The sequence below is a fragment of the Gekko japonicus genome, unplaced genomic scaffold (assembly GCF_001447785.1).
Source record: "Gekko japonicus isolate JY-2015 unplaced genomic scaffold, Gekko_japonicus_V1.1 scaffold267, whole genome shotgun sequence".
NCBI classification, from domain to species: domain Eukaryota; kingdom Metazoa; phylum Chordata; class Lepidosauria; order Squamata; family Gekkonidae; genus Gekko; species Gekko japonicus.
The window spans coordinates 499,397-525,899 of record NW_015160217.1 but is presented as its reverse complement, the minus strand read 5'-3'; the positions used below and the strand labels follow the sequence as shown (position 1 = coordinate 525,899).

The window sequence follows — 26,503 nt, the reverse complement described above, 5'->3', positions numbered from 1 at the left end:
CTTTCCCTCCTTCTTTCCTTCTCTCTCGCTCTCTTTCTTTCTGTACTGTCAGGGGTGTGGCCTAATATGCTAATGGGTTTCTGCTGTTGGGTGTGGCCTATTATTTTAATGAGTCCCTGCTGGGCTTTTTCTACAAAAAAGCCCTATGTATGTGTGTATATATATATATAAATTAACCCCTATATACTATGGAAAACTCACCTCTAATCCTAATCTAATTTCTCTTAATTTCATTACTGCTTTGAAAAGATTCATTTAATTAAAAATTGGAGCCAGTATAGAAAGCAGCTGGTTAAAGTTAACATATAAACAAGTTATTGCAAGAACTTAATGCACAAGGTGGGCCCTGGAAATCTCCCTCAATTACAGCTATCTAGACAACAGAGATCAGTGCTGGAGAAAATGGCTGCTTTGGTGAGTGGACTGCATGGAATTATACTCCACTGAAGTCCCTACCTTTCCCAAACTGTGCCCTCTCTAGGCTCCACCTCCAGAATTTTGAGGAATTGTCCAATCTGGAGCTGTCAGCCCTAATTCTGTCTGGTATAACAGATATGATATCCACTTGGTTAAAAATCATTACGGTTTTTCCACTCTCTCTTTTTATGCAATACATAAATGACTAGGGGCTTTAAGGTAATTTCAGCACACGGGAGAAAGAAATGCTGCTCTTTGCTTGCTCACTACATAGGAGAGGAATCAGCCTAAATTAAATATAATATTATTAGATAAGACATTATCTAAAATAAGTTGTAATTCAATGAGGAATCCACATAATAAAGTTACCTAAACAAGAGAATTGTTAAAACAGAAGTTGTGTCCATTTCCTTACATAATATCCATTCTGTTGTCTTTTTTCAAATTTTACATTTTTGAAGTGAATTGCTAAGACTATTAATTTAAGAATGAGTATACAAGACACTTGGAGCTGCGGTGGCTCAAGTGGTTAAGACGCTGAACTGCAGGCTGTGGAAGGTCGGTAGTTCAGCAGTTCAAGACCCGGGTGCCGCAAGACGGGGTGAGCTCCCGTCTCTAGTTCCAGCTCCTGCCAACCTAGCAGTTTGAAAGCAAGAAATTGCAAGTAGATAAATAGGTACCACTTCGGTGGGAAGGTAACAGCATTCCGTGCACCTTGGTGTTTAGTCATGCCGGCCACATGACCACGGAAACGTCTTTGGACAGCGCTGGCTCTTCGGCTTTGAAACGGAGATGAGCACCGCAACCCTAGAGTCGGATTCGACTGGCTTTCGAGCAAGGGAACCTTTACATTTTATACAAGACACTTAACTTAAAATAATGATTCTGCATATTCTACATGAAATCCTTGCCAAACTATGCAAGCTTTTAAATTAAAGTAGTCCATCACAGGACAAGCTAGGAGCAAAGGGTCATTTCCTCTTTAATTTCTTGGACTAGTGTCTTACCCATAGCCTACTCAAATGCTGAAAACTATTTTGCATCATCTATGAATGGACAAATTCATAGCTTACATGGAATTCATTTTACACAACATTACAACACACACACACACACTTCAATGGATGTACATGGTTTCAGATTGCATTATACATGTGAGATTTCAGTTACTTGCATCCTTTGAATCAAAGTACTGATGCTTTAAAAGTTATATAAGGGTTTAATATTCCCATGGTACTCAGCTTCTACAGATGTACTGCGTAAGCACAACAGTCCCTGCTTTATCACCACCATTAGTGGTTGGTGGGATTTACTCCCTAGTAAAATGTTTTAGGATTGCAGCCTTTGATAGACAGTAGCAGTAAATGTTTCACAATATAAAAGAGATTTATTCATCTGAAAACAGGGCCCACATTTTGTGCCAGGAGTGGGGGGTCTCTTATGCCCAGCTCCTGTTTCCTACTCCTGCAGCTGGTGAAAGAAAAGTATTGTTAAAATAATCTGCTTGTGGGGATCGCATGTCATCACTTCTGGGGAAAACCTGAAAGTGATGTCAGACCATTCTAGGAATCAGTGGAAGCTCTATGGCTTTACCATAGAGTTTCCAGGGATTCCTGGATATGCAGGACATTAATTCCAGAGAAAACCTGAATGTCACACCATCATTGACTGTGCCCACCTCATCCCCCCCCCCCGGGCTCTCACTACTTGCTAGGCATGGAAACCCTATCTGAACCCTATCTAGAAAAGTCAATGAATACAGGTGTACATGAAACCTGGCAAGTACACTGGAGATCAACACAACAGACCATTTTGTTTGGCCGGCAAGACTGGTTACCTCCAAGGGGTTACAACACTACTGGATTCAACTAGCTGCCAAAATATCTGGCCAAGCCCAACCCTCATATCCTCATCCTATGATTTTTCTTGGCCAGCACTCCAGCATCTTTATATTATATTTTTCTTGGCACTTGGGCCTAATACTAATTACAAAGGAAATGAGGAATAGACCCATTTATTTCCAGATTCTAGAGCTGCCAAAATGTTTAGATTTTTTTTAGATTTTTTAAACCATTCCTATAATCATAATCAAATATCACAATACTAATCTAAGTTTGTGGGAAGGAGCCAGAGTTGAGCGGTAAAGTGGGTTAAATCCCAAGCATGTACACCTGAAAGATGAAAAATGTTTTCTTCTACTATCTCATTGTATGTGTTGGTGCTATGTTGTTGTTGTTTTTTTTAAGTTTCTAGATGGGTCTACAACTTTGAGTCAATCATGAAGACTATGCACAGTGAAGCAATCTGAAGGTGTTTTAATTTATCACAGATACTAACAGGTCACTAAACGGCTGTTTTAACTGTTTGGTTGTACACGCATCACTTATGTTCTATCACCAATATAACCAAACAACTCCCTGCTCAGCTGTGAAGCTAGTTAGATGATCCTGGATGTCATTATATTTCAGACTAAGCAATCTCGCAGAGTGGTTAAAAGATTAAAACACTGGGTTGGATCCAGCCAGTTTTCTAATTCAGTCTCACCCAATTTCCATCCTTAGCATTGTTCCCATTCCACATAGCCTTTGTCTATCAGGTACCATGATTCCTAGCTTAACCTTTTTTGGTGATCAGAGAGGAGCCCTCCTTTCTTTCCCACCAGCAGAAAAGCTAGTTGGATCCAACCCATTGTGTTGGGCTCAGTGGAGGAAGCACCACCAATAGATATTAATTTGTTGTCCTTCACTGGTGTATATACCAGCAGCTTGAGGAGACGAGGAAAATACCAGCAATACAAGGCTGGCATAATGTCATAATTTATGTCTTAAAGTTGGGGCAAGAGTCATTATCAGTTGCAATTCAGCAGTCTCTCTTTCTAATCTCTAATTTCTAATTCCTAATAAATAGGACAGATGAACTCCCATTCTAGATGTATGCACTTATTTGCTACTTCAGCAAGATTTAAGATAGGGCTGACAGTTGTCCAAGTTTGCCCTTTAATCATTTATGAACTTAGTGTGTGTGTTTTTTCCAAATCTGTACAGTAGCAAACTAATTTAAATGGGCTGAGCATCTAAGTGTAACTGAAGACGGAAGACCAGAATGAAATATAAATTGATGAGTGTAAATGTTTGTATGAGATAATTTTAGAAAATAAACATCTAAATCATTAAGCAGATAAATAAAGCACCAAGGAAACTGAATCCATAACAATAAATAACCAACATGACTTACTCATAGGTCGGCTTTGTTTCGGACCAACCGTAGAGATTGTGGACGTCATAGTGTCGAACTGGTTTTCCATTGGGCAGGATCTGTTCACTTCCCATGCACAAAGTTTTGTAATTCAGTCCTTGCTCTTTACTCGCCAGGTCTAACAAAGACAAAATTTGGTTTTTTGATTTTGGGTGGAACCCAACATAATGTCCAAGGCGATTCCTAACCTGAATAACTTGCATCATTATAGATCAGGATGGGTAGCCATGTTAGTCTGTCTGAAGCAGTAGAAAAGAGCAAGAGTCCAACAGCACCTTAAAGACTAACACAATATGTGGCAGGTATGAGCTTTCACAAGTCACTGCTCACTTCTTCAGATACAACTAGAATGGGAGTCCATCTGTCCTATTGATTGAAAGTGGAGTGATTTAAGATGCCGAATGACATTAGCAAGCAAATGACAATATCAGGCAAATGACAATAGCAGGTGAATGACAATAGCAGGCATGACTGGATTTAGGTGAGATATGCAGAGGGGTAATACGCATGGAGAAATCAGCATTGGTAATGAGACAGGAAACCTAGGTCTCAATTCAATCCAGGTGGATGCATTCTCTTGAGCTTCATTATCAGTTGCAATTCAGCAGTCTCTCTTTCTAATCTCTAATTTCTAATTCCTAATAAATAGGACAGATGAACTCCCATTCTAGATGTATCTGAAGAAGTGAGCATTGACTCACAAAAGTACATACCCCACCACATATTTTGTTAGTCTTTAAGGTGCTACTGGACTCTTGTTCTTTTCTGCTGCTTCAGACAAACTAACATGGCTACCTCTCTCTCTGTATGCCACCTGAAACTACATTGGAAGGGGCAGATGACACTGTGCTTCAAGATGCAATGGACAAACCACTTCATTGCATTTCACTTTGTACTGCAGGATATTTGCACGTAATATTAATGTGAGAGGTTCTCTGTCCCTCCAGTGCCAGCAAGATTTTAAGACCGTAATACTAGGGGAAGCTTTATTGTCTCTGATGCTTCATCATAGAATGTTGGAAGGGACCTTGCAGGTCATCTAGTCCAACCCCCTGCACTCTGCAGGAGCATAGCCCAAAGATAGCCCTACAACATACCCGAAAGATAGTCGTCCAGTCTCCACTTGAAAACGTCCAGTGAAGGAGTGTCCATTACATCCCGAGGCAGTCTGTTCCACTGCTCAACCACTCTTACAGTTAGGAAGTTTCACCTGATATTTAGCTGGTATCGACTCCCTTGTAATTTCCACCCATTAGATCTAGTCTTGCAATCCGGAGCAAGAGAGAATAGATCTGCTCCATCTTCTACATGAAAGCCCTTCAAATACTTTAAGACTGCAATCATGTCCCCTCTAAGCATTCTCTTTCCCAGGTTAAACATACCCAACTCTTTCAGCCTTTCCTCATAAGACTTGGATTCCAACCCTCTCACCATCCTGGTTGTCCACTTCTGGACACGCTTGAGCTTGTCAACATCCTTCCTAAAATGCGGTGCCCAAAACTGGACACAGTACTCCAGGCGAGGCCTGACCATAGCAGAATAGAGCTGAACTACCACCTCCCGTGATCTGGACACAATGCTGACACAACAGGGCTGCTGGTTGGCCTTTTGTGAAAGGGGATAGAGGAGTAGATGGGCTACTGGTCTTATCCAGCAGGGTTCTTCTTATAAAAAGGTATTATGTACATTCTGCTTCCAATGACATCATTGGCTGGGAAAAGGACTGAACATCTCAACAGGGTTTTAAAAAACCCACTATATACACTTGAAAATCCTCCTCCAACTCAGGATATATTATATAATATTTAAAGTGAATTAAAAGAATGCATAATAAACATAAACACTCACTTGGCATATATGGGGGGTCATTTAGATCAGATGTACCACACCCATTAATTGCTCCATTGACAAAGTTGGCTGGCTCATTCATGTCCTTAAATTATATAGGAAAAGAAAATGCATAAACAATTTCATATTTAGTTATATTTATGCAGACCTATTTCATTAATACACTGTAACATTGATTCTTTGGTTGGTCATTTTTTTAAAAAAAATTTCATGCTGACTTTGTAGGATATTCTGCGTTTCTATTTCAGGGCATTTAAAACAAAGTGTGCTAGGAGGAAATTAGAGCACAGACCAAAATATAAATTATGGGAATACAACTCAATCAATGCAAACCTTTGATTCCCTCCCTGGAAATGTGTAGCTTAAAAAATGTGTGACCTGACATCATCACACTGTTGCCCCATTAATTTGAGCTGTTTTACCTTGCTGGTGCTATTTATTGTTATTATTTTGATTTTTAGCTTTTGTTTTTATGCTGAATTGAGTATGATTTCCGCATTTAGAACTGTTGACTTTTGCTGATTCTTTTCTGTGGTTGCTTTTTATTAGCAGACTAGGAATAAGGCCCATTGTGGAAATAAATTCAATGAGCTCTAGAAAGAGGCTCTGGGAGAGTGCCAAGGCCGTGGGCACTCAGCATCAATTTGCTATGGCAACCTCAGCAGGGTATAAGGACACGGAGTCCACCATTTTCTCCAAGGGAACGGATCAATGTCATCTGGAGAGCAGTTGTAATTCTGAGTGGTCTCCAGCCCTCACCTGTAGATTGGCAACAGTGGTTACCCATGATGGAATGGTTGGTTTGGAGGGCAGAGTATATGGCATTGTACCTGTCTGAGGCCCCACTCCTCCTCAAACCTCACCCTCTCCAGGCTCCATCTCTCAAATCTCCAGGAACTTCCCACCTGGAGTTGGCAACCCTATCCCCTTCCCAGCCAAGCATTTCCCCCTCACTGATCAGCTTTCCATCTGCCCCCCCACCAGCAGCCCCCACCGTGCTCTGAAGCCCTGACTGCCACATCACCTTAGCTGTTATAGGGGGGCCAACTCAGCAGGGTCTAAGGACACAGAGCCCACTATTTTATCCAGGGGAACTAATCTCTGCCATCTGGAGACCAGTTGGAATTCTGAGTGATCTCCAACCCTCAGCTGGATTTTGGCAACAGTGATTCCCAATGAGGGAATGGCTGGTTTGGAGGGCAGAGTCTATGGCACAGTACCTGTCTGAGGTCCCATCCAGTGTTCCTTCTGAGTTGAGTTATTGTGAGCTAGCTCACAGTTTTTTAGCCTCCGGCTCACACATTTGTTGTCTCAGCTCAGGAAGGATGGGTCCAGAACAAACTAATTCATGCAGGAGCCAAATTGCTCGCTCACAACTTTGATGCCAGTAGCTCACAAAATAGAATTTTTGCTCACAAGACTCCACAGCTTAGAGGAAGCGTTGGTCCCATCTCTCCTCAAACCTCACCCTGTCCAGGCTCCATCACTGAAATATCCAGGAATTTTCCACCTGGAGTTGGCAACCCATCTCCTTCCCAGCCAGGCATCAATCTACCTTCATTTCCCTCTCACTGTTCAGCTTTCCATCTCCCCCCCACACCTGCAGCCTCTACCATGCTCTGAAGCCCTGACTGCCACGTTGCCATGGCTGTAATGGGGGGAGGGGCCCGTCAGCAGGGTACGACACAATGAGTTTTCTCCCAAGGCCAAAATAGGTGTGTAAAGGGCCTTTTACTGACAGAAACCAAGCTTGGTTGACCAGCAGCAGGCACTGAGGGGAAAGTAGGCTTCCCAGCTCTGAGTAGAGAAATATCTGGAGATTTGGGGGGTGGATCCTGTGGAGGGCAGCATTTGGGGGGGGGCAGAAGGACTCAACAGGAATTTCCAAACCTGGAGCTGGCAACCATACTCAGGACTGGGCTCAATGAGTTCCTCACAAAGGCGTAGAAAGGGTTTTGTTCCTTTGTCTCTTTACTGGCAGAACCAAGCTTGGTTGCCTACCAACAGCCACTGAGGGAGACGTTAGAATGCTTTGGCCGGTGGCCTCTATGGCATTCTATTCAGCTGAGGCCTCCCCTCTCCCCTCCCCAAACTCTGGCTTCCTTACCTGGAGCTGGCAACCCTATGAGTTCCTCACAACAGCCACTGAGGGAAAACTTTGTCCCACACAGGAGCTAAGCAAGAGAAGTGTGTTCGTCGGGAGACACAGAGCTTCTGACATAGAACAGTGGCTGAAAGGGGAGTGGGTGGGGAAGAGGAGCAGACCCGGCCAATGGCACGCCAGTAGTCTTGACTGGCAGCCGACGGGCCAATGGCTGAGGGAGCGCATGCAATCTCACCACCCCATAGGACAGAAGCCACCACCATTCGGCTTTTATATATAAAAGAGATTCTATTAATTGACTAATGTGATATTTTATTGGCTTATTGGTTTAGGCTGCCTTGAGCTACAATGTGAAGGCAGAATATAAATATTTTAATAAATAGTGAACTGAATGAACGTGTGTTCAATGAAAGCTCAAAAAATTTAGATAATGTTTACAACCTCTATTATAAAGCTAAAAGAGGAAGGTTATATAGATTATAAAGCTAAAAGAGGAAGGTGTTTAGAATGTTGCTGTTTCTTATATCAATGATTAATAAAATGTCTTAGATATTATTCAAATAGGGGGAGACTTACAATCCACAGGCCATCAAATTTAATGCTTGTATTTGGCTGTCGAGGGTTAGTATGGACTTCCTGGATTTCTGTTTTCCACCACTGAGCTGTAGAATTGCGGAAGAAATCTGGGAAAGCAACGTCAGCGGCATATAACTGTAGGAACAGATAAAATGAAAGTACATATGAATCCACTGAAACTAGTACTTGTACAACAGATCCAATTTCAGAAGGTATGACAGTAAAACATAATCAACCCTTGGAAATCCATAGAACCAAGTGGATCAGAGAAAGCTCTATGGTGGAGATACGCTTTCTTCAGCCTTGAATGATCAGCTTCCTTTAGAACAAGAACCTGCTTGCTCTACATACATGCTTTAAATGCAAGACTGCATCAAGTTACCTTAAAAACTATTAACTAATCTGTGCACTAAGTGATCCTTAATACACATGAATCATGCGTGATCTTCCCTTGATTTAATCTGTATATTAAGAGAAACAAATTGTTTATCCAAAGGGGGACCACCCCCAAAATCCATATTTTTTTCAGAACCAAACCTTTCTGATGACATCATCAAAAATATGGTGGTGGGGGGGGAACATCTCACCTCTGTCAAGTACCTAAATCCCTGAATTTTGCCCAATGGCATATTTTCCTTTCCAACTAAAACAATTTACCTGTCTGTCGCACCTACAGGGAGGAAAGTTTGAAAACAGGCCTCACTATGGAAAATCTAGGACCAAGGACTCCAGGAACATATTGTCTCACACTGCTCAGCTAAGACTGGAGCTCTCCTCCTGCACAAGGAGATCAGTTCCTCTGAAAGAACAGCCTCTTCCTCCTGAGGAAAGTTCTGAATTTACCTGAGTAAATTGTTAGGATACAATCTATCTTCTTCCAAAGGACCTGACATCCATATTAAGGGTGTCCTGGGTTGCGTTCCTAAGAACAGGTTCCTGGGAGTAAGCCCCATTAACTAAAATGGGACTTACTTCTGAGTAGACCTTCTTAGATTTTCTCCCCCTGGTAAACTACTTTGTTAAGAATGTTAAAAAATATGTGCCTTGCAGGAACAGTTCAAGATCTACCTAGTTCAACATTCTACCTAGTTCAAGCATGGCTCTTAACAACCAGCAAAAACATGTAGATTATTGTTCACCAATGGGCCATAATCTACATTCTGCCTATTACCGGTCTAGGAAATCTGCTCAATACTATTTGGACAAAGAACTAAATCACTTAGGCTTATAGAACAAATTTAGAGTCCAGTGGCGCCAACAAAGGTATGAGCTTTCGCGTGCGTACACACTTTTTAAAATACAAATATTTGAAAAAGTGTGCATGCCCACAAAAGTTCATGCCTTGAATAAACCTTTGTTGATCTTAAAGGTGCCACTCGACTCTACATTTGTTCTACTGCTTCAGACCAACACAGCTGACCTCCTGGAACTACTTAGGCTTGTGTAAGTTTAAGTTTGGGTTTTTTTCACCTTTGAATACTTAAATCTACCCACCCCTGGCTAAATCATAAACTCAGGTACACAGAATTAGTTTAATACTGTAAAAGTCTTGTAGTCCAGCACTCATGGGGACTGGGGGTTGTTGATTAGTCAAATGTGCCAGGTATTAAAGCTAATTGCTCTGCCCCGGCCCATACCCAGAGGAATCTGTATTGACCAAACCTCACCCCATTAGGGAAGGCATAGCAATGGTCCCCATGTGTGGTAGGACTTTCCCTCCCAAGCCATGGTGCCATCCTACACAGCAGGTAGACAAGCAAGCCAGCTGCTCCAGTGACTCTAGCAGAGCTGTCTCCTGACAGTTTGAGGCAGGCTGAGGGGGAAGAAGGCACCTGGCAGCACCAGCTGTCAGAAGTCCAGCAATGGTGGGAGGCATCAGGCTGCCCATCTGGAGAGGTGGGACAGGGGCTCATACATGCCCAAAGATGGAGGAGTCTGGTGGTTGAAGGGGAGGAGTCTGATTTCTGGGCAATGATGGTTAACTGAGCATTCTAGATAATCAGATGCCATACAACAAAGCTTTGACTTTGTGGTCCTTTTCCTTCCAGCTTCTAAATCCACTAGCCTGCTTAACTTGGAGTGACCACAGGTTTGTCATGGCTTCCAACAGGCAGTGAAAATAGCACCATCTCCTTCTGGGGGAAAAAGGCCGTGCTTTCTTCAAAAGAAAGTTTGGATATATACCATCTCCTATGTAACACTTGTGTTTTATAAGAGTCCCATATAATACCTGTACCAATCATCCAAAAGATTCAGGCTGACACTCTGACACCATCAATTACATGTTGTCTGGCATGATCCATATGTCTTAAGGACTTGCACCTTACTTCACCATTTAACTTACTATTTCCCTCTGCCTGAGAGCACAGCAAAGCAAAGCAACATGCCAATCCAAAGCTTCAACGTCTCTCCTGTGCATATGCTTGTGTGTACAATATTCATTTTACTCCCATCATTTTGTTTTCACATTGTCAAAACTTCTATCGGTCTTTTTCACTGAGAGAGTGGTGCACTTACCTCCACTTGCTGTTCAAAAGGCAGTGATGTATTCACTGTAGTAACATTAGGATAATATGGCCACACCTAAAAGGGGGAAAGTGATTGCAAATAATAATTTGCTTGATCAGATAATGAAATTTCTACCACACTTGAAGCACTGTCTTTTATAGAGGCCAGAAGAACAAGAGTGTGCAGGATTAAACCCACTCAGCCCAGTCCAGGGATGAGAGGGAACCCTATATTTCAACACCTGAAACAAATTCCACGAGACAGTCTGTACTCTCTCTAGGATTCACAACAGTTTGCCACCAGAATCTCCTCAAAGGGGTCCCCACCCAGCCTAAGAGCAGAGATTCAATCTCTCAGGTGGCATCTGGGACTTAACACATCAGCAACTCTAACTCAGAGGTGCACACAATTACTCTCACAGTGGTAGCTCTGTGGTCAGTGCTTAGGCACGAGATTTAGCCCTGGAGTTCAATTACTGCATCAGAGACTATTACAAATATGAATGATCTTTATTCAGTGCAAAGCATAACAAGAGACTAATAGAGGATACAAAAATAATAACAACCTATGGCTATTTGCCCTTACTGCACATTAATAATAACCATAGTTACCGAGTTAATTATAGCATCCGGTAGTCCAAGATTGTCCAGTGCATAACAGTACAGGTTGACACCAAGGGATTTTGAAGAGAAATCCCATCTTGTGCAGGTATATAGTCTAGGACTGCTCAGAGATACAGATCCACAGTAACAGAAGGTTGGCAACCAGCAATCAGTTCACAAAGAAGTTCTTTGTTTCAAAAGTCAGGATCCCAGGAACAAGAGAGCTCTTCCCTAAAGAACCATGGAGTTATACCCCCATACCAGTCACCATCAGCTGTGGTCATCAGCCAATCACAAGTGGCAGGGGTGTGTGCCCAATTTCTGGTTGCCATAGCTGCCAACATCAGGTGTGTGGGGATTGGCTAAGAAGTAAGAGGCCCTGCCTACAGTCAGGTGATCCAACTTCCAGCTTTCTCCATTGCGTATGTGACATGGCCCATGTAGGCCATACAAGAGGAGCCTTCAAGTCTGGCCCTCAGCAGAGAGGTGTTAAGGAGTGTGGGTATCTGGCATGATTATATGGCATGGCTATTTGGTGGTTCAGCCACCTGGTCAAGTGACAGAAATCACACTAGGCCATCTGGCTTGCAGCAGGAAAAAGACACACAGAATGTCATCACAGGAAGAAGGCATGAGAATTTAGAAACAATATTTCTATACAAAGAGTTAGTTTTTATACTCCACTTTTCTCCACCCTAAGGTATCTTAAAGCAGCTTACAGTCATCTTCCCTTCCTCTTCCCACAACAGACACTCTGTGAGGTAGGTGGGGCTGAGAGAGCTCTGAGAGAACTGTGACTGGTCCAAGATCCCCCAGCAGGCTTCATGTGGAGAAGTGGGGCATCAAGCCTGGTTGTCCAGATTACAGTCCACTGCTCTTAACCACTATGCCACGATGGCTTTATAGCATGGCCAAGCCACCTTGCAAAATACCAGGTGCACAATGTACCAAATGCAGAGCATCTTTAAGGTTTGAATCCTGTGTTTTTATGTATAGTGCATACAGTTGTATTCAATGATCCATGAGGAGAATTTCACTCGTGGACTGGGACTTTCTCATTTCCTTCATCCCACAGTAGTCCACTATACCCACAAAATGATGTCCCTGGGATTGAGGGTACACACCCACTCCTAAAGAAATAGCTCTGGGTCCTCTATGGGAGTCTGAAGTGGGAGGGGAGAAACAGAAAAAAAATTGCTCCCCACCCCTAGCCAGCAGAAGTGTCCTATTGCTGCTGAGAACAGATCATAGGATCCAACCCCCTAGCATTTTAAGTGATTTACAGATAATAGGTGATGATGTTGTACTTAAAAGTATTACCTTTCCCCATACGATATCACCATTGTTAGGCCATCTAATGAAGACATTGTCTGCAAGTCCTCTTGAATATGCTGGATAATTCTGTTCATTTCCTGAGATAGCTGGATCCTGAAAATAATGTGTCCGTTATGTTACCACGCTAGTTATCTAAACACTCTCACACAGCCCTGACCTGGATAGCCCAGGCAAGCCTGATCTCATCAGATCTCGAAAGCTAAACAGGGCCGACCCTGGCAAATAATGGATGGGAGACCTCCAGAGAATACCAGGGCCAGGAAGCCAGAGACAGGCTATCAAGCCACTTCTCTGAATGTCCTCTGTGCCCCAGTAGGAGTCATCAAAGGTTGCCATGACTTCCAGGCATGGGCACACACACACGCAAAATGCAAAAATACAAAAAATAAAATAAACACACATACACACATGCTGAGACAGAGAGACAGGCAGACATTAAAAGCAAAGATGCAGGAAGAAGGGGAAAAAGTACTCACCAAAATTATGACAAATCTCATTCCATCTTTTTTCATTCTGTCAATCAATGTCGGAAGGCCTGCAAAGCTGGGACTGAGAGTGAAGTCTAACCGCCGCTCCATGTAATCGATGTCTGCATATTGTATATCCTATGGAAAAGAGTCATATTGTATGGGTCTATATTTTACACAAATGTCAACCTATCAATCTTTATTTATAATTTTCATTAAATAATAACTTAACAGTCAGAGCAAGGGATACAAAAAGTCACTTAGGTTGCGGTCACACATGCCAGAAAAAATGGGGGGGGGGAAGCGAGGCAAGGTCTTGGGGTTTTGGGGCAAGTTCGGAGATAGAAGGGTGCTGCTGCTGAGGATGCAAGCTGGCAGCAGCTTCAGGCCAGGAGAGATTGGCATGGGGGGGAGGCTCTGCACAGTGAAGCATGCTTGCTGGTGAGAGGAGCCTCTGAGCAAGATCAGAGAGAGGAGGGCACCACTGCTGAGGATGTGAACCAGCAACAGCTTTGGTCCACAAGAGATCAGCGGGGGGGGGGGCCTCAGGGCAGCAGACCAAGGGAACATCGTGTTTATTTTTTTCTTAAGGAGACTGGTAATTGCTTACTGGGCCGGTGTCCGCAGCCAGAATCATCAGGAAAGGTGGTCCAATAGACACATTACGGGCTGCTCTCCACCATGCTAAACAACTGCTCACTTAACTGCCCACTTAACAAAAAAAAAATTGTCCCCCAACAACAACAAAAATTCTGGTTACGGGCCTGCCAGTAGCACTGGCATCAAGAAGGTTTCTGCCTCTGAACATGGAAAGTCTATTTATCCATCAGGGCTAGCAGCTATTGATGGACCTATTCTCCATGAACTTGTCTCATTTGCTTTTAAAGCCAGCTAAACTAGTGGTTGTCACTGTATCTTGGGACAGTGAATCTTCTTCCCTGGGAACCAGGAACTATCAAGCACAGGCCAATAACTTCTACCCAGCAGCCAAACTGGCTTGCAAATGATGCACAATATAAATCACTTGTTTGCACCTCATTTTTGATGGCTTTGCAACCACAACCGTTTTTAGTTTAAGGTCTTTTTTTTTTTTTGCTAAATCCTGTACTGTGAATTTAAACTTTTGGTGGTGGAAAGAATATTTTTTTCCCTGGCCTTCCCACTACACTGTTGAATTCAGACAGGTTCTTGTTGGCATCTAACCTTTTTACTGTTTGCTTTGTCACTGGGCATCTTCGTAATCAGATTTTAAACTCTCTCACAAGCGACTTATAAATGTATACATGCAGCTAGGGTCATACAATTCCTGTTGTAGCCAGTTTTGGCATAAAAACCTAGCTTCTAATATATGTGACTAACCTTCCTTTCCCATGGTGATTTAATTCAGCAAGATTATCCAAATTTACAATGAAAGACAATTAAATGGTTTAGGAGACTTTTAGTGAGACGGATCTTTCCGAGCCAATTTAAGCCTGAACAAGTCACCAAGGAACTACAGCACATATGTGTGTGTACACACACATACACACAAAGTTCAGAACTATAGCATGTATTTTAGTCCTTCTTACTTCAAAACTGTATACTAAGATAAACCACTGTAATTCAGGTTTAACTGCAGACAATCAGGCAATTGCTATAGCACAGCACAGAACCTCTAAATTGGTAACAAAAATAATATCATCAGAACACAACTTTAGAGATGCTATGCCATTGTCTTTGATTGATATGCAGCTAGTATTTACCTTTTTCTCACTTGAACCCTCATCTTTTTCTTAACACTTTGTGACTAGGACCACAGTACTACACTGCTTGATCTTCATTTTGATATATTTATATTGCATATTCTATTGATTAGATTAAAAAAATGTCAAGAGTCATGGCTGTATGCAACTTACATAGGGGATATTAGCTTCCTTCATTTTGTTATACAGATCAGATATTTCTGCATCACTCTTGTATCCATAACGGCACAGCTGGAATCCTAGTCCCCAATATGGAGGCATGACAGGACGTCCAATGAGCTAGAAATAATAAAAAATAAATAAATCCGAAAAAGGTATTTTTGTTAAATTATTATTCATACAGAACAAGAGGCAAAATGACAGTGGTTTTGGTAAAGGTATCATTACTGTCTTACTGCAGTGTATTCCTGAACGACTTGTTCTGGAGTTGGGCCCAAAACCATATAAAAGTCCAAAATTCCTCCAACAGTACGGTAAGTCAAAGCAGGAGTTGGCTGGAATTTGACCTCTACAAATGTAAAAAAGAGGGAATCAGGAATGCATTATCATGCAAATTAATAATGGCCAACATCCCCAACCGCATCCCATCCTTCCAGCAGTTTCTCTACCCCCCCCCCCAGAGAAAATCCACCTTAAATTCTGAAGGATTTGGCAAAAAGCCCTTCCCATTAGAATATGAGAATTTCCCCAAGATTTCAGGAAATGAGTAATTTTCATTTTCTAATAATGGGAGTATCCGCCACTTTGTGCAAATACTGCAGATTCCATTTGCTTTTGTCTAGTAATGCTTCCTGAACCTGAAGGCTCATGGGACAGCAGTGTCTTGGCCAAATACAAATAGAAATGTACCCCTCAACTGAAATAATGCGATTATGTGGAGGCTTCTGGGATGACCTCAAATTTGCCCATAGAAAAGCCCCCATCATCTGGTGCTACTTTCTTCTCCCAGTTGGTCAGTTGATTGGGCTGGGAAAATTAAGTTGTAGTACATGGGTATTGTTCCATAGTGACACAAACCACTGTCAAAAATAAGAGGTGACTTACCCATTCCATTGCTATTCAACAGGAGAACTCCATGAGCATTTCCATCTTTTTCTAGGCCCATGTAAAAGGGGTGAACACCATAAGTATTCTTTTGGTACTGAAAGCATGAAAGAAAAACACAATACATGGGACACTCTAGTGTATATTAGAGAAGAATGTGTGACTGTTTAACTACAGGTGCCATTCTCTTCTCCACTAGCCTCCTCTAATCTTCCTTTTGCTCATGTCCAGGAGAACAGAAAACACAACCCCTGCATCAGCTAGTTCTCTCTCCACTCCCACTTCTTTCCACATCTTATTTTTTTCTCCCATTAGCCAGTTTGGATTCCCATTTCTCCCAGCAGTGGCAGCCATGGGAGAAAGGGGAGGATTACCTGGGAAGGGTTAAATGGCTGGCAGCCATTTAATCAGCCCATTTCACTTCCCCACACTTTTAATTATATGTAATGTGTTTTATAGTAGCTGTTTGTACGTTTGGCTTAAGACCTCTGGTCAATGAAGCTAATAAATGAAAGGAAAGGACTTCCCCCCCACTTCAAATCAGGGGGGGAATGAAACTGACGGGTTTAATGGCTCAGAGCCATTTAAACCTGACAGGTGACAGTCAGACCCACTCTGCTGTTAGATTTAAATGTCTGGCAGCCATTTCATTGGTTGCTATTGCTCTCCCCCCAATCACTCCCAAGCAGGGTTAGGGTTAGGGTTAGCAGGGGGAAGCGAAACCAACTGATGAAATGACTCGCAGTCATTTAAACCTTACAGGTCAGCTATGGACCTACCCTGCTCAGCTGTTAGGTTTAAATGGCCCAAACAGCCAAACCAAACAAATGTTTGGGAAAGGTTCCTTCCCCAAATGTTGGTTCAGGTGCTCTGAACCGGGCCAGGTTTGTGCTGAATTTTGGTTCATCCCAATTTCTACTGTCCATCCACTCCCCCAACCTCTCAATTTGTCTTTTCTCCTGATTCATCATCAGCTTTCTCCTTTCATGCATTTCTCTCCTCACACCTTCTTTGAGCCCAATCCTCTTATTTTGTTGTCAGGTGTCACTAGGGGTTGATCTAAGAAACCAAAATGTCACCCAAAGATTTTTGTTTTGTTTTTCCCCCTTCAATGCCATCTGAGCATGTGCAGGTGTTTGTATTACCATTTGGGGGCTTTTAGTGCTATTTTTTTTAAAAAAATAATCCAGCTTTTTCTGAAAATTTGGAGTAAGCAGGATTGTTGTAAGCAGAGAACGAGGATCAAATTCATGACAATGCATATAAAGAGATAAAACCATCCTAACAAAAAGAAAAGCAAGCGTACTGAAAGAATTCTAGGTATAAACCTTCAAGAGAGCAATGTATAAACAACTGAAAGTCACTCAGACAAAGTATTTCAAAGTAATGGCAGACATAAAACCCAAACACATGCAGCATGGCTCTCAGAAAATACCAGTTTGACCACACTTGACTCCACAAGGCACATATAGATTCAGAAGGCACATAATATAGCCAAAGAAGAATTTGGAGTGTCTGGCAAGTGTTTATTAATGTAACAATAGTCCTGGGGATGTTTGTGTTTGATTAGATAACTGAAAAATGTAGGGAGGGAAACATCCTACAGGGCAATCCTAAAGAGAGTTTTGCCATTCTAAATCTAACTTCAACAGAAAACTGCTTAATAAAACTCTGATTAGGATTGCATTGGTAGTCTTTATTTTTTTGAGAACACCCTGTGTTCTTCTGAAGTTTTTTTTTTAAAAAAACAAACATTTAAACTTTAGGATTCATGTGTATGTAACTAAGGGCTTTTTAAACTGGTTAATTTACATTTTATTTTTATTTACTTATTTATTGTTTCCCTTTCTTCCTGAGACTCAAGGAGAGTTACAAAATTAGAAAACATTGAGGGGAAAAGAGATCAGTAAAGTATGTATAAACAAAACTATAAATGGGAACCAATAGAATAAAAATTGTATACTGCTTCTAATGCACAATGCAATATACAGACAAAGATATATAAAAATTACCTCAAGTTTTCACAGATACTGAGACTACAACCATTTAACCTTTATAAAAATGCCCAACTCAAATATACAATAACAAGCAAAAAGCCCCACCATGTACATTGCTAGGGCTTAAACCAGGCATCTCATTATCTGAGACTGGGATCTCAATGACTGAGCTACCATAAACTATGTGTGCTTTGACTTCTGAGTGTCCTTCAATTGCAAAAGGGAATAGCAGTGTGCAGCATCATCCCTAATGACTGAAGGAAACCTCTGGATTGGAACCTTGAACATTTTGCCTGGAGCGTTTTGCCTGGTCAGAGGAGAAATACTTTCATCTCTTGCTCTTCAGGTTTCCATTTTCCATTACAAGTCACTGATACCAGAGGCCATGACCTGGAGGATATACCCTCCAGGTCAAGATTCAGCTACAGCTACCTAAGGTCTTGTTCTGGCCATGATATAACAGATTGCTGTTACTGGTGCTAGTTGAAATTATATGGAGAGTTATTCAGATTTATTAAAACAGAGAAATTTGATAATGCAGACATATGTCCTTGCCCAAGAATCCAGGTGTAGAAACATCTGTCCCATGTCTGTCTGTTTATTTAATTTTTTAATTAGCTGCCTTAATTCCATAAGGAGCTCAAGGTGGTTTACAATATTAATAAAATGCATAACATTGATTACTTAAAATAATAAAACCAATATTTAAAATCACAGTTTAATCAAACCAAATCTACATCAGATGGGAGCATTTGAATTTATTTGCATATATTATTCATTCCAACAGGATGCCTCTTGGAAATTCCTGAGATGCATCCTGTGTGTTGTGTTGTTTTTTACATTGTAAGACAGAGTTCTTGGCCCTGACCTGGATGGCTAAGTAGGATTAGCCCTGGCTAGTATTTAGATGGGAGACCTCCAAGGAATACCAGGGGCGTGACACAAAGGCAGGCAAATGGCAAACTACCTCTGAACATCTCTTGCCTGGCAAACCCTACAGGGGTCCCCATAAGTCAGCTGTTACTTGACAGCAACAACAACAAACAACAAAAGATAGAGTTCTTATTGTTTAGAGACAACTAGCCTTCTAAGGTCAAATCCCTTCTATACTGAACTTGTACAGCTGGAAATTATTATGAAATTATTTTTAAAAATCCATCCATAAAGCAATACTCACTTCAGGAGACTGATCCCTGGCAAACATTCCCCAAGTTTTCCAGTCCATATCTTGATGAAAGTAGGCATGTTCTGTTTCACCAAACCCATACACATATTCTGAAGGCAGGCGTGTTGCAATCTGAATGAACATATCACTGAAGATGAAGCCAGGTAATTGGGAATCCCAACTGCAATAGGAGGATTATTGTAAGAAACAAAAGAAACACAAGTGTAAGAAGGATAGAGGAGAGGGAATGATATTGATGCTGAGAAGTTGTCTTCAAGCCGCTTGGTAGAGAAGGGGAATGAAGAGCAAGGTATCATTATAGTTAGTGGCAGTAACATGATGGGGATCAGTGCATAATGTAGCCCACAACAATTGCACATTGATCACCTCAATCTTACAAAAATGCACACAATGGCTTATTCCAATAAAATTTCATCAGTATGAGTGGTAAATTCTGTTATGCCAGATATAAATTGCAATCCCTTCACAAAAGCTGCTCTTAAGTACCATGTAGTGGATCCAAAAGCATTGCCCTATGGGGATAACCGCAGTTAAGTTAGCAAAAGGGCATTTCCATTGGCAGAGGAGGGGGCAAATTTGACCGATTTTCCCCTCTGACTGCAGATCTTCACTTCACCCCATGCAGCTTATTTACTTATTTAATTTTTATTTAAAATATTTATAAACCACCTTTCTCCAGGTCATTCCAACATCCGAGGTGGGTGTTTTTATAAGATACCCTTGACCTTTCAGGAGTAGAATGTGGACGGCTTAGTGAACTGCAGAGTGAGGGGAAGATGAAAGTCCATCCTATGAGCTTTGCTCTGCTCTCAGCACTTTGGATCCAAACCTAGGTACTAGGATTTCATAGATACAGCTTCTTTTTAATATCACCGCAGTGTCTTTACAATGACTCACATCTTGTCTCCAGTCTTTCTTCCATCCTATGTCCCCCATAATACCTGTTTTGCAAAGCTAAATTATGCCTTAACTGTCAATAGGAGCTGATGAGATTTGCTATGTCCATATGACAACTTGTGCTAGGTCAAAATTCCTTAGAAATGCCATGAATCATGATGTCATTATGTGGCTGGAAGCTCCAGTTCAAAAATATTTGTTTTCTGGTATTATTATTTCATAATAAATACCCCCAGTCAGTTTTCCAAAAAGAAAAATGATCAAACATTTGTTGGGTAATCTGGGATGATGCAGTGCTTTAACTTATTATTATACCAATCCATGACAGGCAGTCCATAGAAAAATCCTTTCTTGGACCTTCCCTAGAAAACTATGCATCCCTGACTAAAGGATAATTAAGGCCAAGAGATCTAAGAACTTAAAATAAAAGAAGATAATACTATTCCTAGAATTAAAATAATGAAAACTTTAAAATGTATTATTGACTCATACAGCTGTAGTATCACTTCTTTATAAGGAGCACTGAAAGCTGATCAAAGTTTTGGGAAAGCTTATAGCAAAAGACTAAGACCAACCAGTTAATTGGATAAGAATCCCTTCAAGTATTCTACAAGTGTTTGGACTTATAGCAATTGTCAAAATAGTGAGGAAGAGGTGGGGAAAACTTATGCCAACATCCTCTTTTCCCCCATTGGTGCATTCTCAAGGGGGAGAAAAACATTCAGTAATCATTCAGAATCTGTGAGGCTAATATTTAAAGCAATGACAGTGCTGAAAGGGTTTTGATGATCTATAATACATCTGTGATGCTCTTCTCTGCTTAATGGAATGCTTATCTCCATGCTATCTGATCATCTGAGATGACAGGTGCATAAAGGAAAAGCCAAGCGTTGTCTGTTGATCCTAAAAGAAGCAGAGCCCATTCACAAAAACCTTGTTGCAGAACAGGACCATTTCAAGAGATTTTAAACTGTGAAAGTGATATTTCCCTAAATTTATATATAAACTATTGTGTGATTACTGCAACCTTTTCTAGCTGTACCCAACCTCCTGCATCCATATGCCACTAAACCTGTAGATTTTCTTCCCCCATCTCCATCCCCAGTCTTAAATTCCAAAAGCTAACATATTGTATCAAAAGGCTAAAGTTTTCTACCACAGATATTTCAATATGACCTGAAAAGATATATGGAAGAGTCTTCCTCTGACCTAGAGTCCCCCAAGCCATGTAAAACAATGTGACAAATGTGGTCTATGGCTAAATTGCTGCTGTCAAATCTAAACGGAGCAGCTAACTTCATTGCTATGCTTTATCATCCCCGCATCAGTGTTCCAGATTAAGTACCTAGTCACAAAGGTGTGCGCTAGGGAGTGGCTGTCAACAGTGAGATGTGGGCTTTCTGCCCACAACCTCAGGCCTATTGCTGAGTGATTAAGCGGGTCAGCACTGGGATATTACCAGAGCTGTTAAAAGGAGACTGAACGTTGGCACCCCTTCATTTTTTTATTTAGGCACCTCTGAAGCGTCACTGTGTTTTTGAACTTTGGGTATCAGACAAGACCAGATCAAACATTGCCTTCTAGTTCCCCGCTTATCCATCCAAGGCCTCAGTCTGAACAAATATAATCTCCACTTCATGATTATGCCTATGACAAATATAAAATGGGATCTTGCCAGTGCACATCCCCTTATAGTTATAAAGGGGGTGAGATATCATTCCTAATATGGATGTGTTTCCTTACAGGCCATGTCTAATGTCTCTTTTGAGAGAAATTGCTTAGGTCCAAAGAACCACATTGATAGCTGTGCACACAAAAAGGAGCTTTGGGAGTTATGTTTCTTAAGCATCTGTAGCCAACATTGCATCAAGAATTGATGGGAGTTTCCAAAACGGTTTGTGATTTGGCCAGGGAGTCATTTATTCAAAATTGGAGAAAAATCCCAATTTCACTGGGTGCACAATTAAACAAAAAAAACCCCATCAGTGCAAAGATCTTTGCCAGACCATGCCATAAGCTTCAGTCCTATGTGTAGTTAGGTGGCTGAGAATCCATTGACTGAGAATGGCATTTATGTTGCCTAACTTTGCACAAAACTGCTATCTGGACTAGTTTCAAAATCTTACAGCAAATGACACATTAGGAGAAAGCATAGAGTTCTCAAACTCTAACTCTTTTTATAAGGTAAATATGTGGATGGAGAGTACTTGTGGATGAGCATGGAGAGATTAATCCTTGTCCTGCAGTTTCTTTGTTCAAATGCCCCCTCTCCCTAACCATTTCTAACCACCACCACCCCATTAGTCTCCATAAAAAGAAGCTCAGTTGATGGGGGAAATGATCTGGAGATATATTTAGATGGGAGAAATGATGAGGTTGGGAGGACTGAAACATCCCTTCTTCCCACCCATGATTCTTCCCTATAAATGTCCTCTCTATATCTACATTTGGTTGACTTTCACCCCCACACTGTTCCTGAAGTTCCTCTTACCCACAAGTGCTCAGTGGGCAGTAAAGGGGGGAGGGTAGTGGGAAAGTTCCATTCTGCTGCCTTTTGAAAAGGAAGATGGTCTGTAGAAGATGTGATAAGAGGTTTACGCACAGCTATGCTAACATCCGAGGCATAGCCATTTAGCAATATACAGCATGAAGATCTATATTTCAGTTGCATTCGTGACTCATGGAAAGAACTGAGAAGCTGTCGCTTCTGTGTAACCAACCAAGAAATATTTCGTCTAATATCATGAAGGGCTGACCCTGTGATTGTTATTTTAAATTTCTGTGTAACGCAGCTCTGAAGCAATTCAGTCAGGTGAAAGAAACAACCATCATATGAAGAAACAGGTTAGTATGCATTTTATACAAATTCACATTTGGGTGAGACTGCAGTGAAAGACAAACCATTACATTGTCTGTAAGGTGGTCACTTTTCATAACTGGATAACCATACATTTAATATGCTCACCATGCACCAAGGCGCATAAGAGCTGTCCTACAAATATTTTGTTTAGAAGACAGAATCCGGGGGGGGGGGGGGTTCTCTGCCTTTGGAAATGTTGAGTACAATTGGTGGATAAAAATAATTTGAAAGAGTATTAATACCATTATTGTACTGAATTGTAATAACTGTGGAGTTTCTGTTACAATTTTATTGGATCTAGCAGTCTCAAAACTCCCAATTAGCCATAGTTATTCTTGCTGTATAAATGAGAGAAACAACTGAAATTTAAGTTCCTAATGAAGCCTACTGACAGCAGTAGATTGTGTATGTTGTAATCTTTTCAATAACAGTGTAGTCCTAAGCACACTTACACCATTCTAAGTCCATTGAACTAAATTCTTTAGGGCCAAACCACATGATATACCTGGTATATGGTGGGTGATGGGTCCTCAGTTGGACTCACAATCAATCATGTGTCCTTCTTTGGGCACATGATTCCAGAGAAAAGGGGCAAAAAGTTCCCCATCCTTTCCATTGGTAAAAGTGCAATGGGCAGGAAATCTGAAATTCCTTCTACTGCTCACAGTGCTGAGGAAACAACCTTTTTTTTATTATTTGTGTGTGCTTGTGCCTGAAAGTCATGGTGACCTCTGGCAACTCCTACTGGGGCATGGAGGACGTTCAGAGAAGTGGCTTGATAGCCTGCCTCTGCCTCTGCCTCCCAGCCCTGGTATTCTTTGCCTCCCAGCCCTGGTATTTCCTATCCAAATGCTTGCCAGGGTCAGCTCTGCTTAGCTTCTGAGATCTGATGAGATCCGGGTTGCCTGGGCTATCCAGGCCAGGGCAAACAAGCTCTTTTTAAGGTGACTGTCTTGTTCTGACAAAACACGTCATGGACAGTAATAAAATTAATGTTTCCTTCATTGTTTTATAGGGAGTGTAAGATACAGAGTGGGGAGTGTAATGCTTAGGTGTTTGCAAGACTCACTCCATGAAAAAGAAAGAACCTAAAACAATGGGAATTTCTTGACAGATGGAGGAGGTACCCTGGGACACTGAAGTATCAAAAAATTAAAACTAATGAGCAGTACTGATTTCAGACAAGATGAAATGGGATCACATGCACAGTCATACATGCATGCAAAGTGTCAAAAAGATCATGTCTGAGAAACCATTCTGCTGATTTTAGAATAACACTGTAAGCAACATGATTTCCCCCCCACTACATATTATCCTTTATATAAAATGTTCACCTACAGGACTGTCCCAGTGCTTCTGCGCCGAACCTGGATTCCAAATGGGTTGTTCTGGATTGACACATCATAGAGACGATTCACAGGATCACTTGCAGGAGTGCTGGGGAGATTCAGAGGCACGGGAACTTCATATCTTTCATTACTGTAGTCATAAATCTGCCATGGGAAATAGGTATATAATGTGATCCCATAATATGTACCGCCAGCTTGCATTATGTAGTCATTCCTTCATATCCATTTTGGAAAATCTATCTTAAAATATCAGAATCTTATTATACTTTTGGATATATACAAGGCTGTTTCAGCATTAGCTGTAATCGCTGGATCACTATCTTGAATAACATGCTAGACCTGCTTTCTACTCTGGTAGAGCCTCTGTGATTTAAGGGTCTTACAACATGCCCCACCAAGCTGGACATGCCCCATCATGCTTTCAGATGCTTTACAGCTTCCCAATTTTTGTAGCTCTTTGTCAGCAGCAAAAGACTTACCCCAAGTCCAGGAAAAACAGAATGCTCCTGTTTCCATCTCAATAACAATCTTTCCAACTGTGAACTGAATGTCTACCTTAATGGCACCCAACTTAACACACATCATAAACCTAAGTATCTTGACATTACTGTGGACAGGACCTTGCACTATAAACACCATCTTACCAATGTAGCAGCAAAAATACCCATGTAAAGCAACATTCTCCAAAAATTATGTGGTACAACTTGGGGTGCATCTACTACAGCACTTAGACACTCAGCTTTGGGGTTGGTGTATAGTACTGCAGAATATGATGCTTCAGAGTGGCTCAACAGACCCCATGTACACAAACTTGATGTCCAATTCGATACAACAATGAGAACCATCAGTGAACGTATTAAACCAGCTCTGACCTACTGACTACCTACGTTGTGTCACATCACTCCCCTGCATCTCCAAAGACAAGATGCTCTTCTTTGTTGTTGTTGTTGTAGTTGTTGTTGTTCCTATCACCACAACCACCACCATCATCATATGGCATTGTGTGCAGAATAACCAGTAGATGAAAGCTCACTGCAAACAGAGAGCTGCCTATCCACAAAGACACAGCTGATGTGGGCCTATCCAGACTACAACGAGCAATAAGATCTGCACAAATCCTACAATTACAAAAATTTGATCTACGGAATGAATGGTTGCAAACATGGATGCATTCAGTTCCATCCAATATCCATAACCTGATAAACGCCAATGAGATGCCCACAGGATTTGACTTGCCATGTAAAGTATGGAATATGACTAATAGAATACAATCAGGCTTTGGCAGTTGTGCAGATCTGTTGTTTAAATGGGGCAAAATACCCAGACCCAAATGTGATTGTGATGCAGCCCGTCAAACTGTTTTCCATCTGTCACAGGAATGTGAGTGTCTTGCTTTCCAGGGAGATGTGATGGAGTGCTTTGAACTCTTCCCAGCTGCGATTAAGTGGATTGAAAATTTAGATATTAGTATTTAGGGAGATTGCCTAAATGGTCTGCATACCTGTTGTACCAACTTGGTTACGTATTTTATGTTATTATACGCTTCCTATGTGTAACTCTGCCATACGATAAATAAGTAAATAGCAAAAAAACTGGACCACTGATGGGCTGCCATGTGCAGCTGGTAGAATTCATTCATCTTGATGGGTCACAAGCTGTACAGGTCTCTTATAGGGGTATGGGTTTGGTGTGCACAGCTTCCCTTCCTGTAATATTGGGAGCAAGCAAGTGGTGGGAAGGTGAAGAACTGACACTCCATCTAATTGTAGGGATCAACTGGAAGTCAGGGTCTTCTGATCTCCCATCCTGAAAAGTTTGCCATGTTTCAGCCTAGGTGAGATGCAACAAATGGGGGGGGGGGAGTATCAAAAGCCTAGCTGATGCCCCTTCTCTTCCTCTCACCCCAGATTGTCCACCCTTATCCCTCAAGGCTTTTGTCTGTGCAGGTCTCAAAATCCCCAATATAAGCCCCCATTTTAATTTTATTTATTTATTTATTTAAGGCATTTTTACACCGCCCTCCCCGCTAGCGGGCTCAGGGCGGCTTACAAGGGGGACAAGCCCAGCATAAAACCCAATAAAACAGTAAAATCACAATTGTAATGATAGCAATAACAATAAATAACAATAAAGTGCTTCATTAGACAGATGGTCTTGCGTAGTTATCTTCCGGTCGAGATGGTCTTGAGTGGTTATCTTCAGTCAGCCCCGTTTGGGTACCACTGTCCAGTTGATCGCTCATACCAATACCATGTTGTTAATACCACATCGTGTATGGCTGAGCTTCCCAGGGCAATCCCACGGTCAGATGGTATT

At 41.5% G+C, this 26,503-nt stretch overlaps 1 protein-coding gene across 1 annotated transcript in view; it reads right to left on the bottom strand.

Annotated features, from left to right (window-relative positions):
* SI (sucrase-isomaltase (alpha-glucosidase)) overlaps nt 1-26,503 on the bottom strand; it is a 183,921-nt gene that overhangs the window by 62,867 nt on the left and 94,551 nt on the right. Inside the window, exons 26-36 of the mRNA XM_015410796.1 lie at nt 24,177-24,331; nt 19,073-19,241; nt 15,899-15,995; nt 15,250-15,362; nt 15,008-15,133; nt 13,122-13,250; nt 12,631-12,738; nt 10,718-10,783; nt 8,201-8,335; nt 5,521-5,605; nt 3,652-3,790 (exon numbers count right to left, since the gene is read on the bottom strand). Coding sequence (XP_015266282.1) covers nt 3,652-3,790; nt 5,521-5,605; nt 8,201-8,335; nt 10,718-10,783; nt 12,631-12,738; nt 13,122-13,250; nt 15,008-15,133; nt 15,250-15,362; nt 15,899-15,995; nt 19,073-19,241; nt 24,177-24,331 — 1,322 coding nt within the window. The remainder of the gene's footprint in view (nt 1-3,651; nt 3,791-5,520; nt 5,606-8,200; nt 8,336-10,717; nt 10,784-12,630; nt 12,739-13,121; nt 13,251-15,007; nt 15,134-15,249; nt 15,363-15,898; nt 15,996-19,072; nt 19,242-24,176; nt 24,332-26,503) is intronic.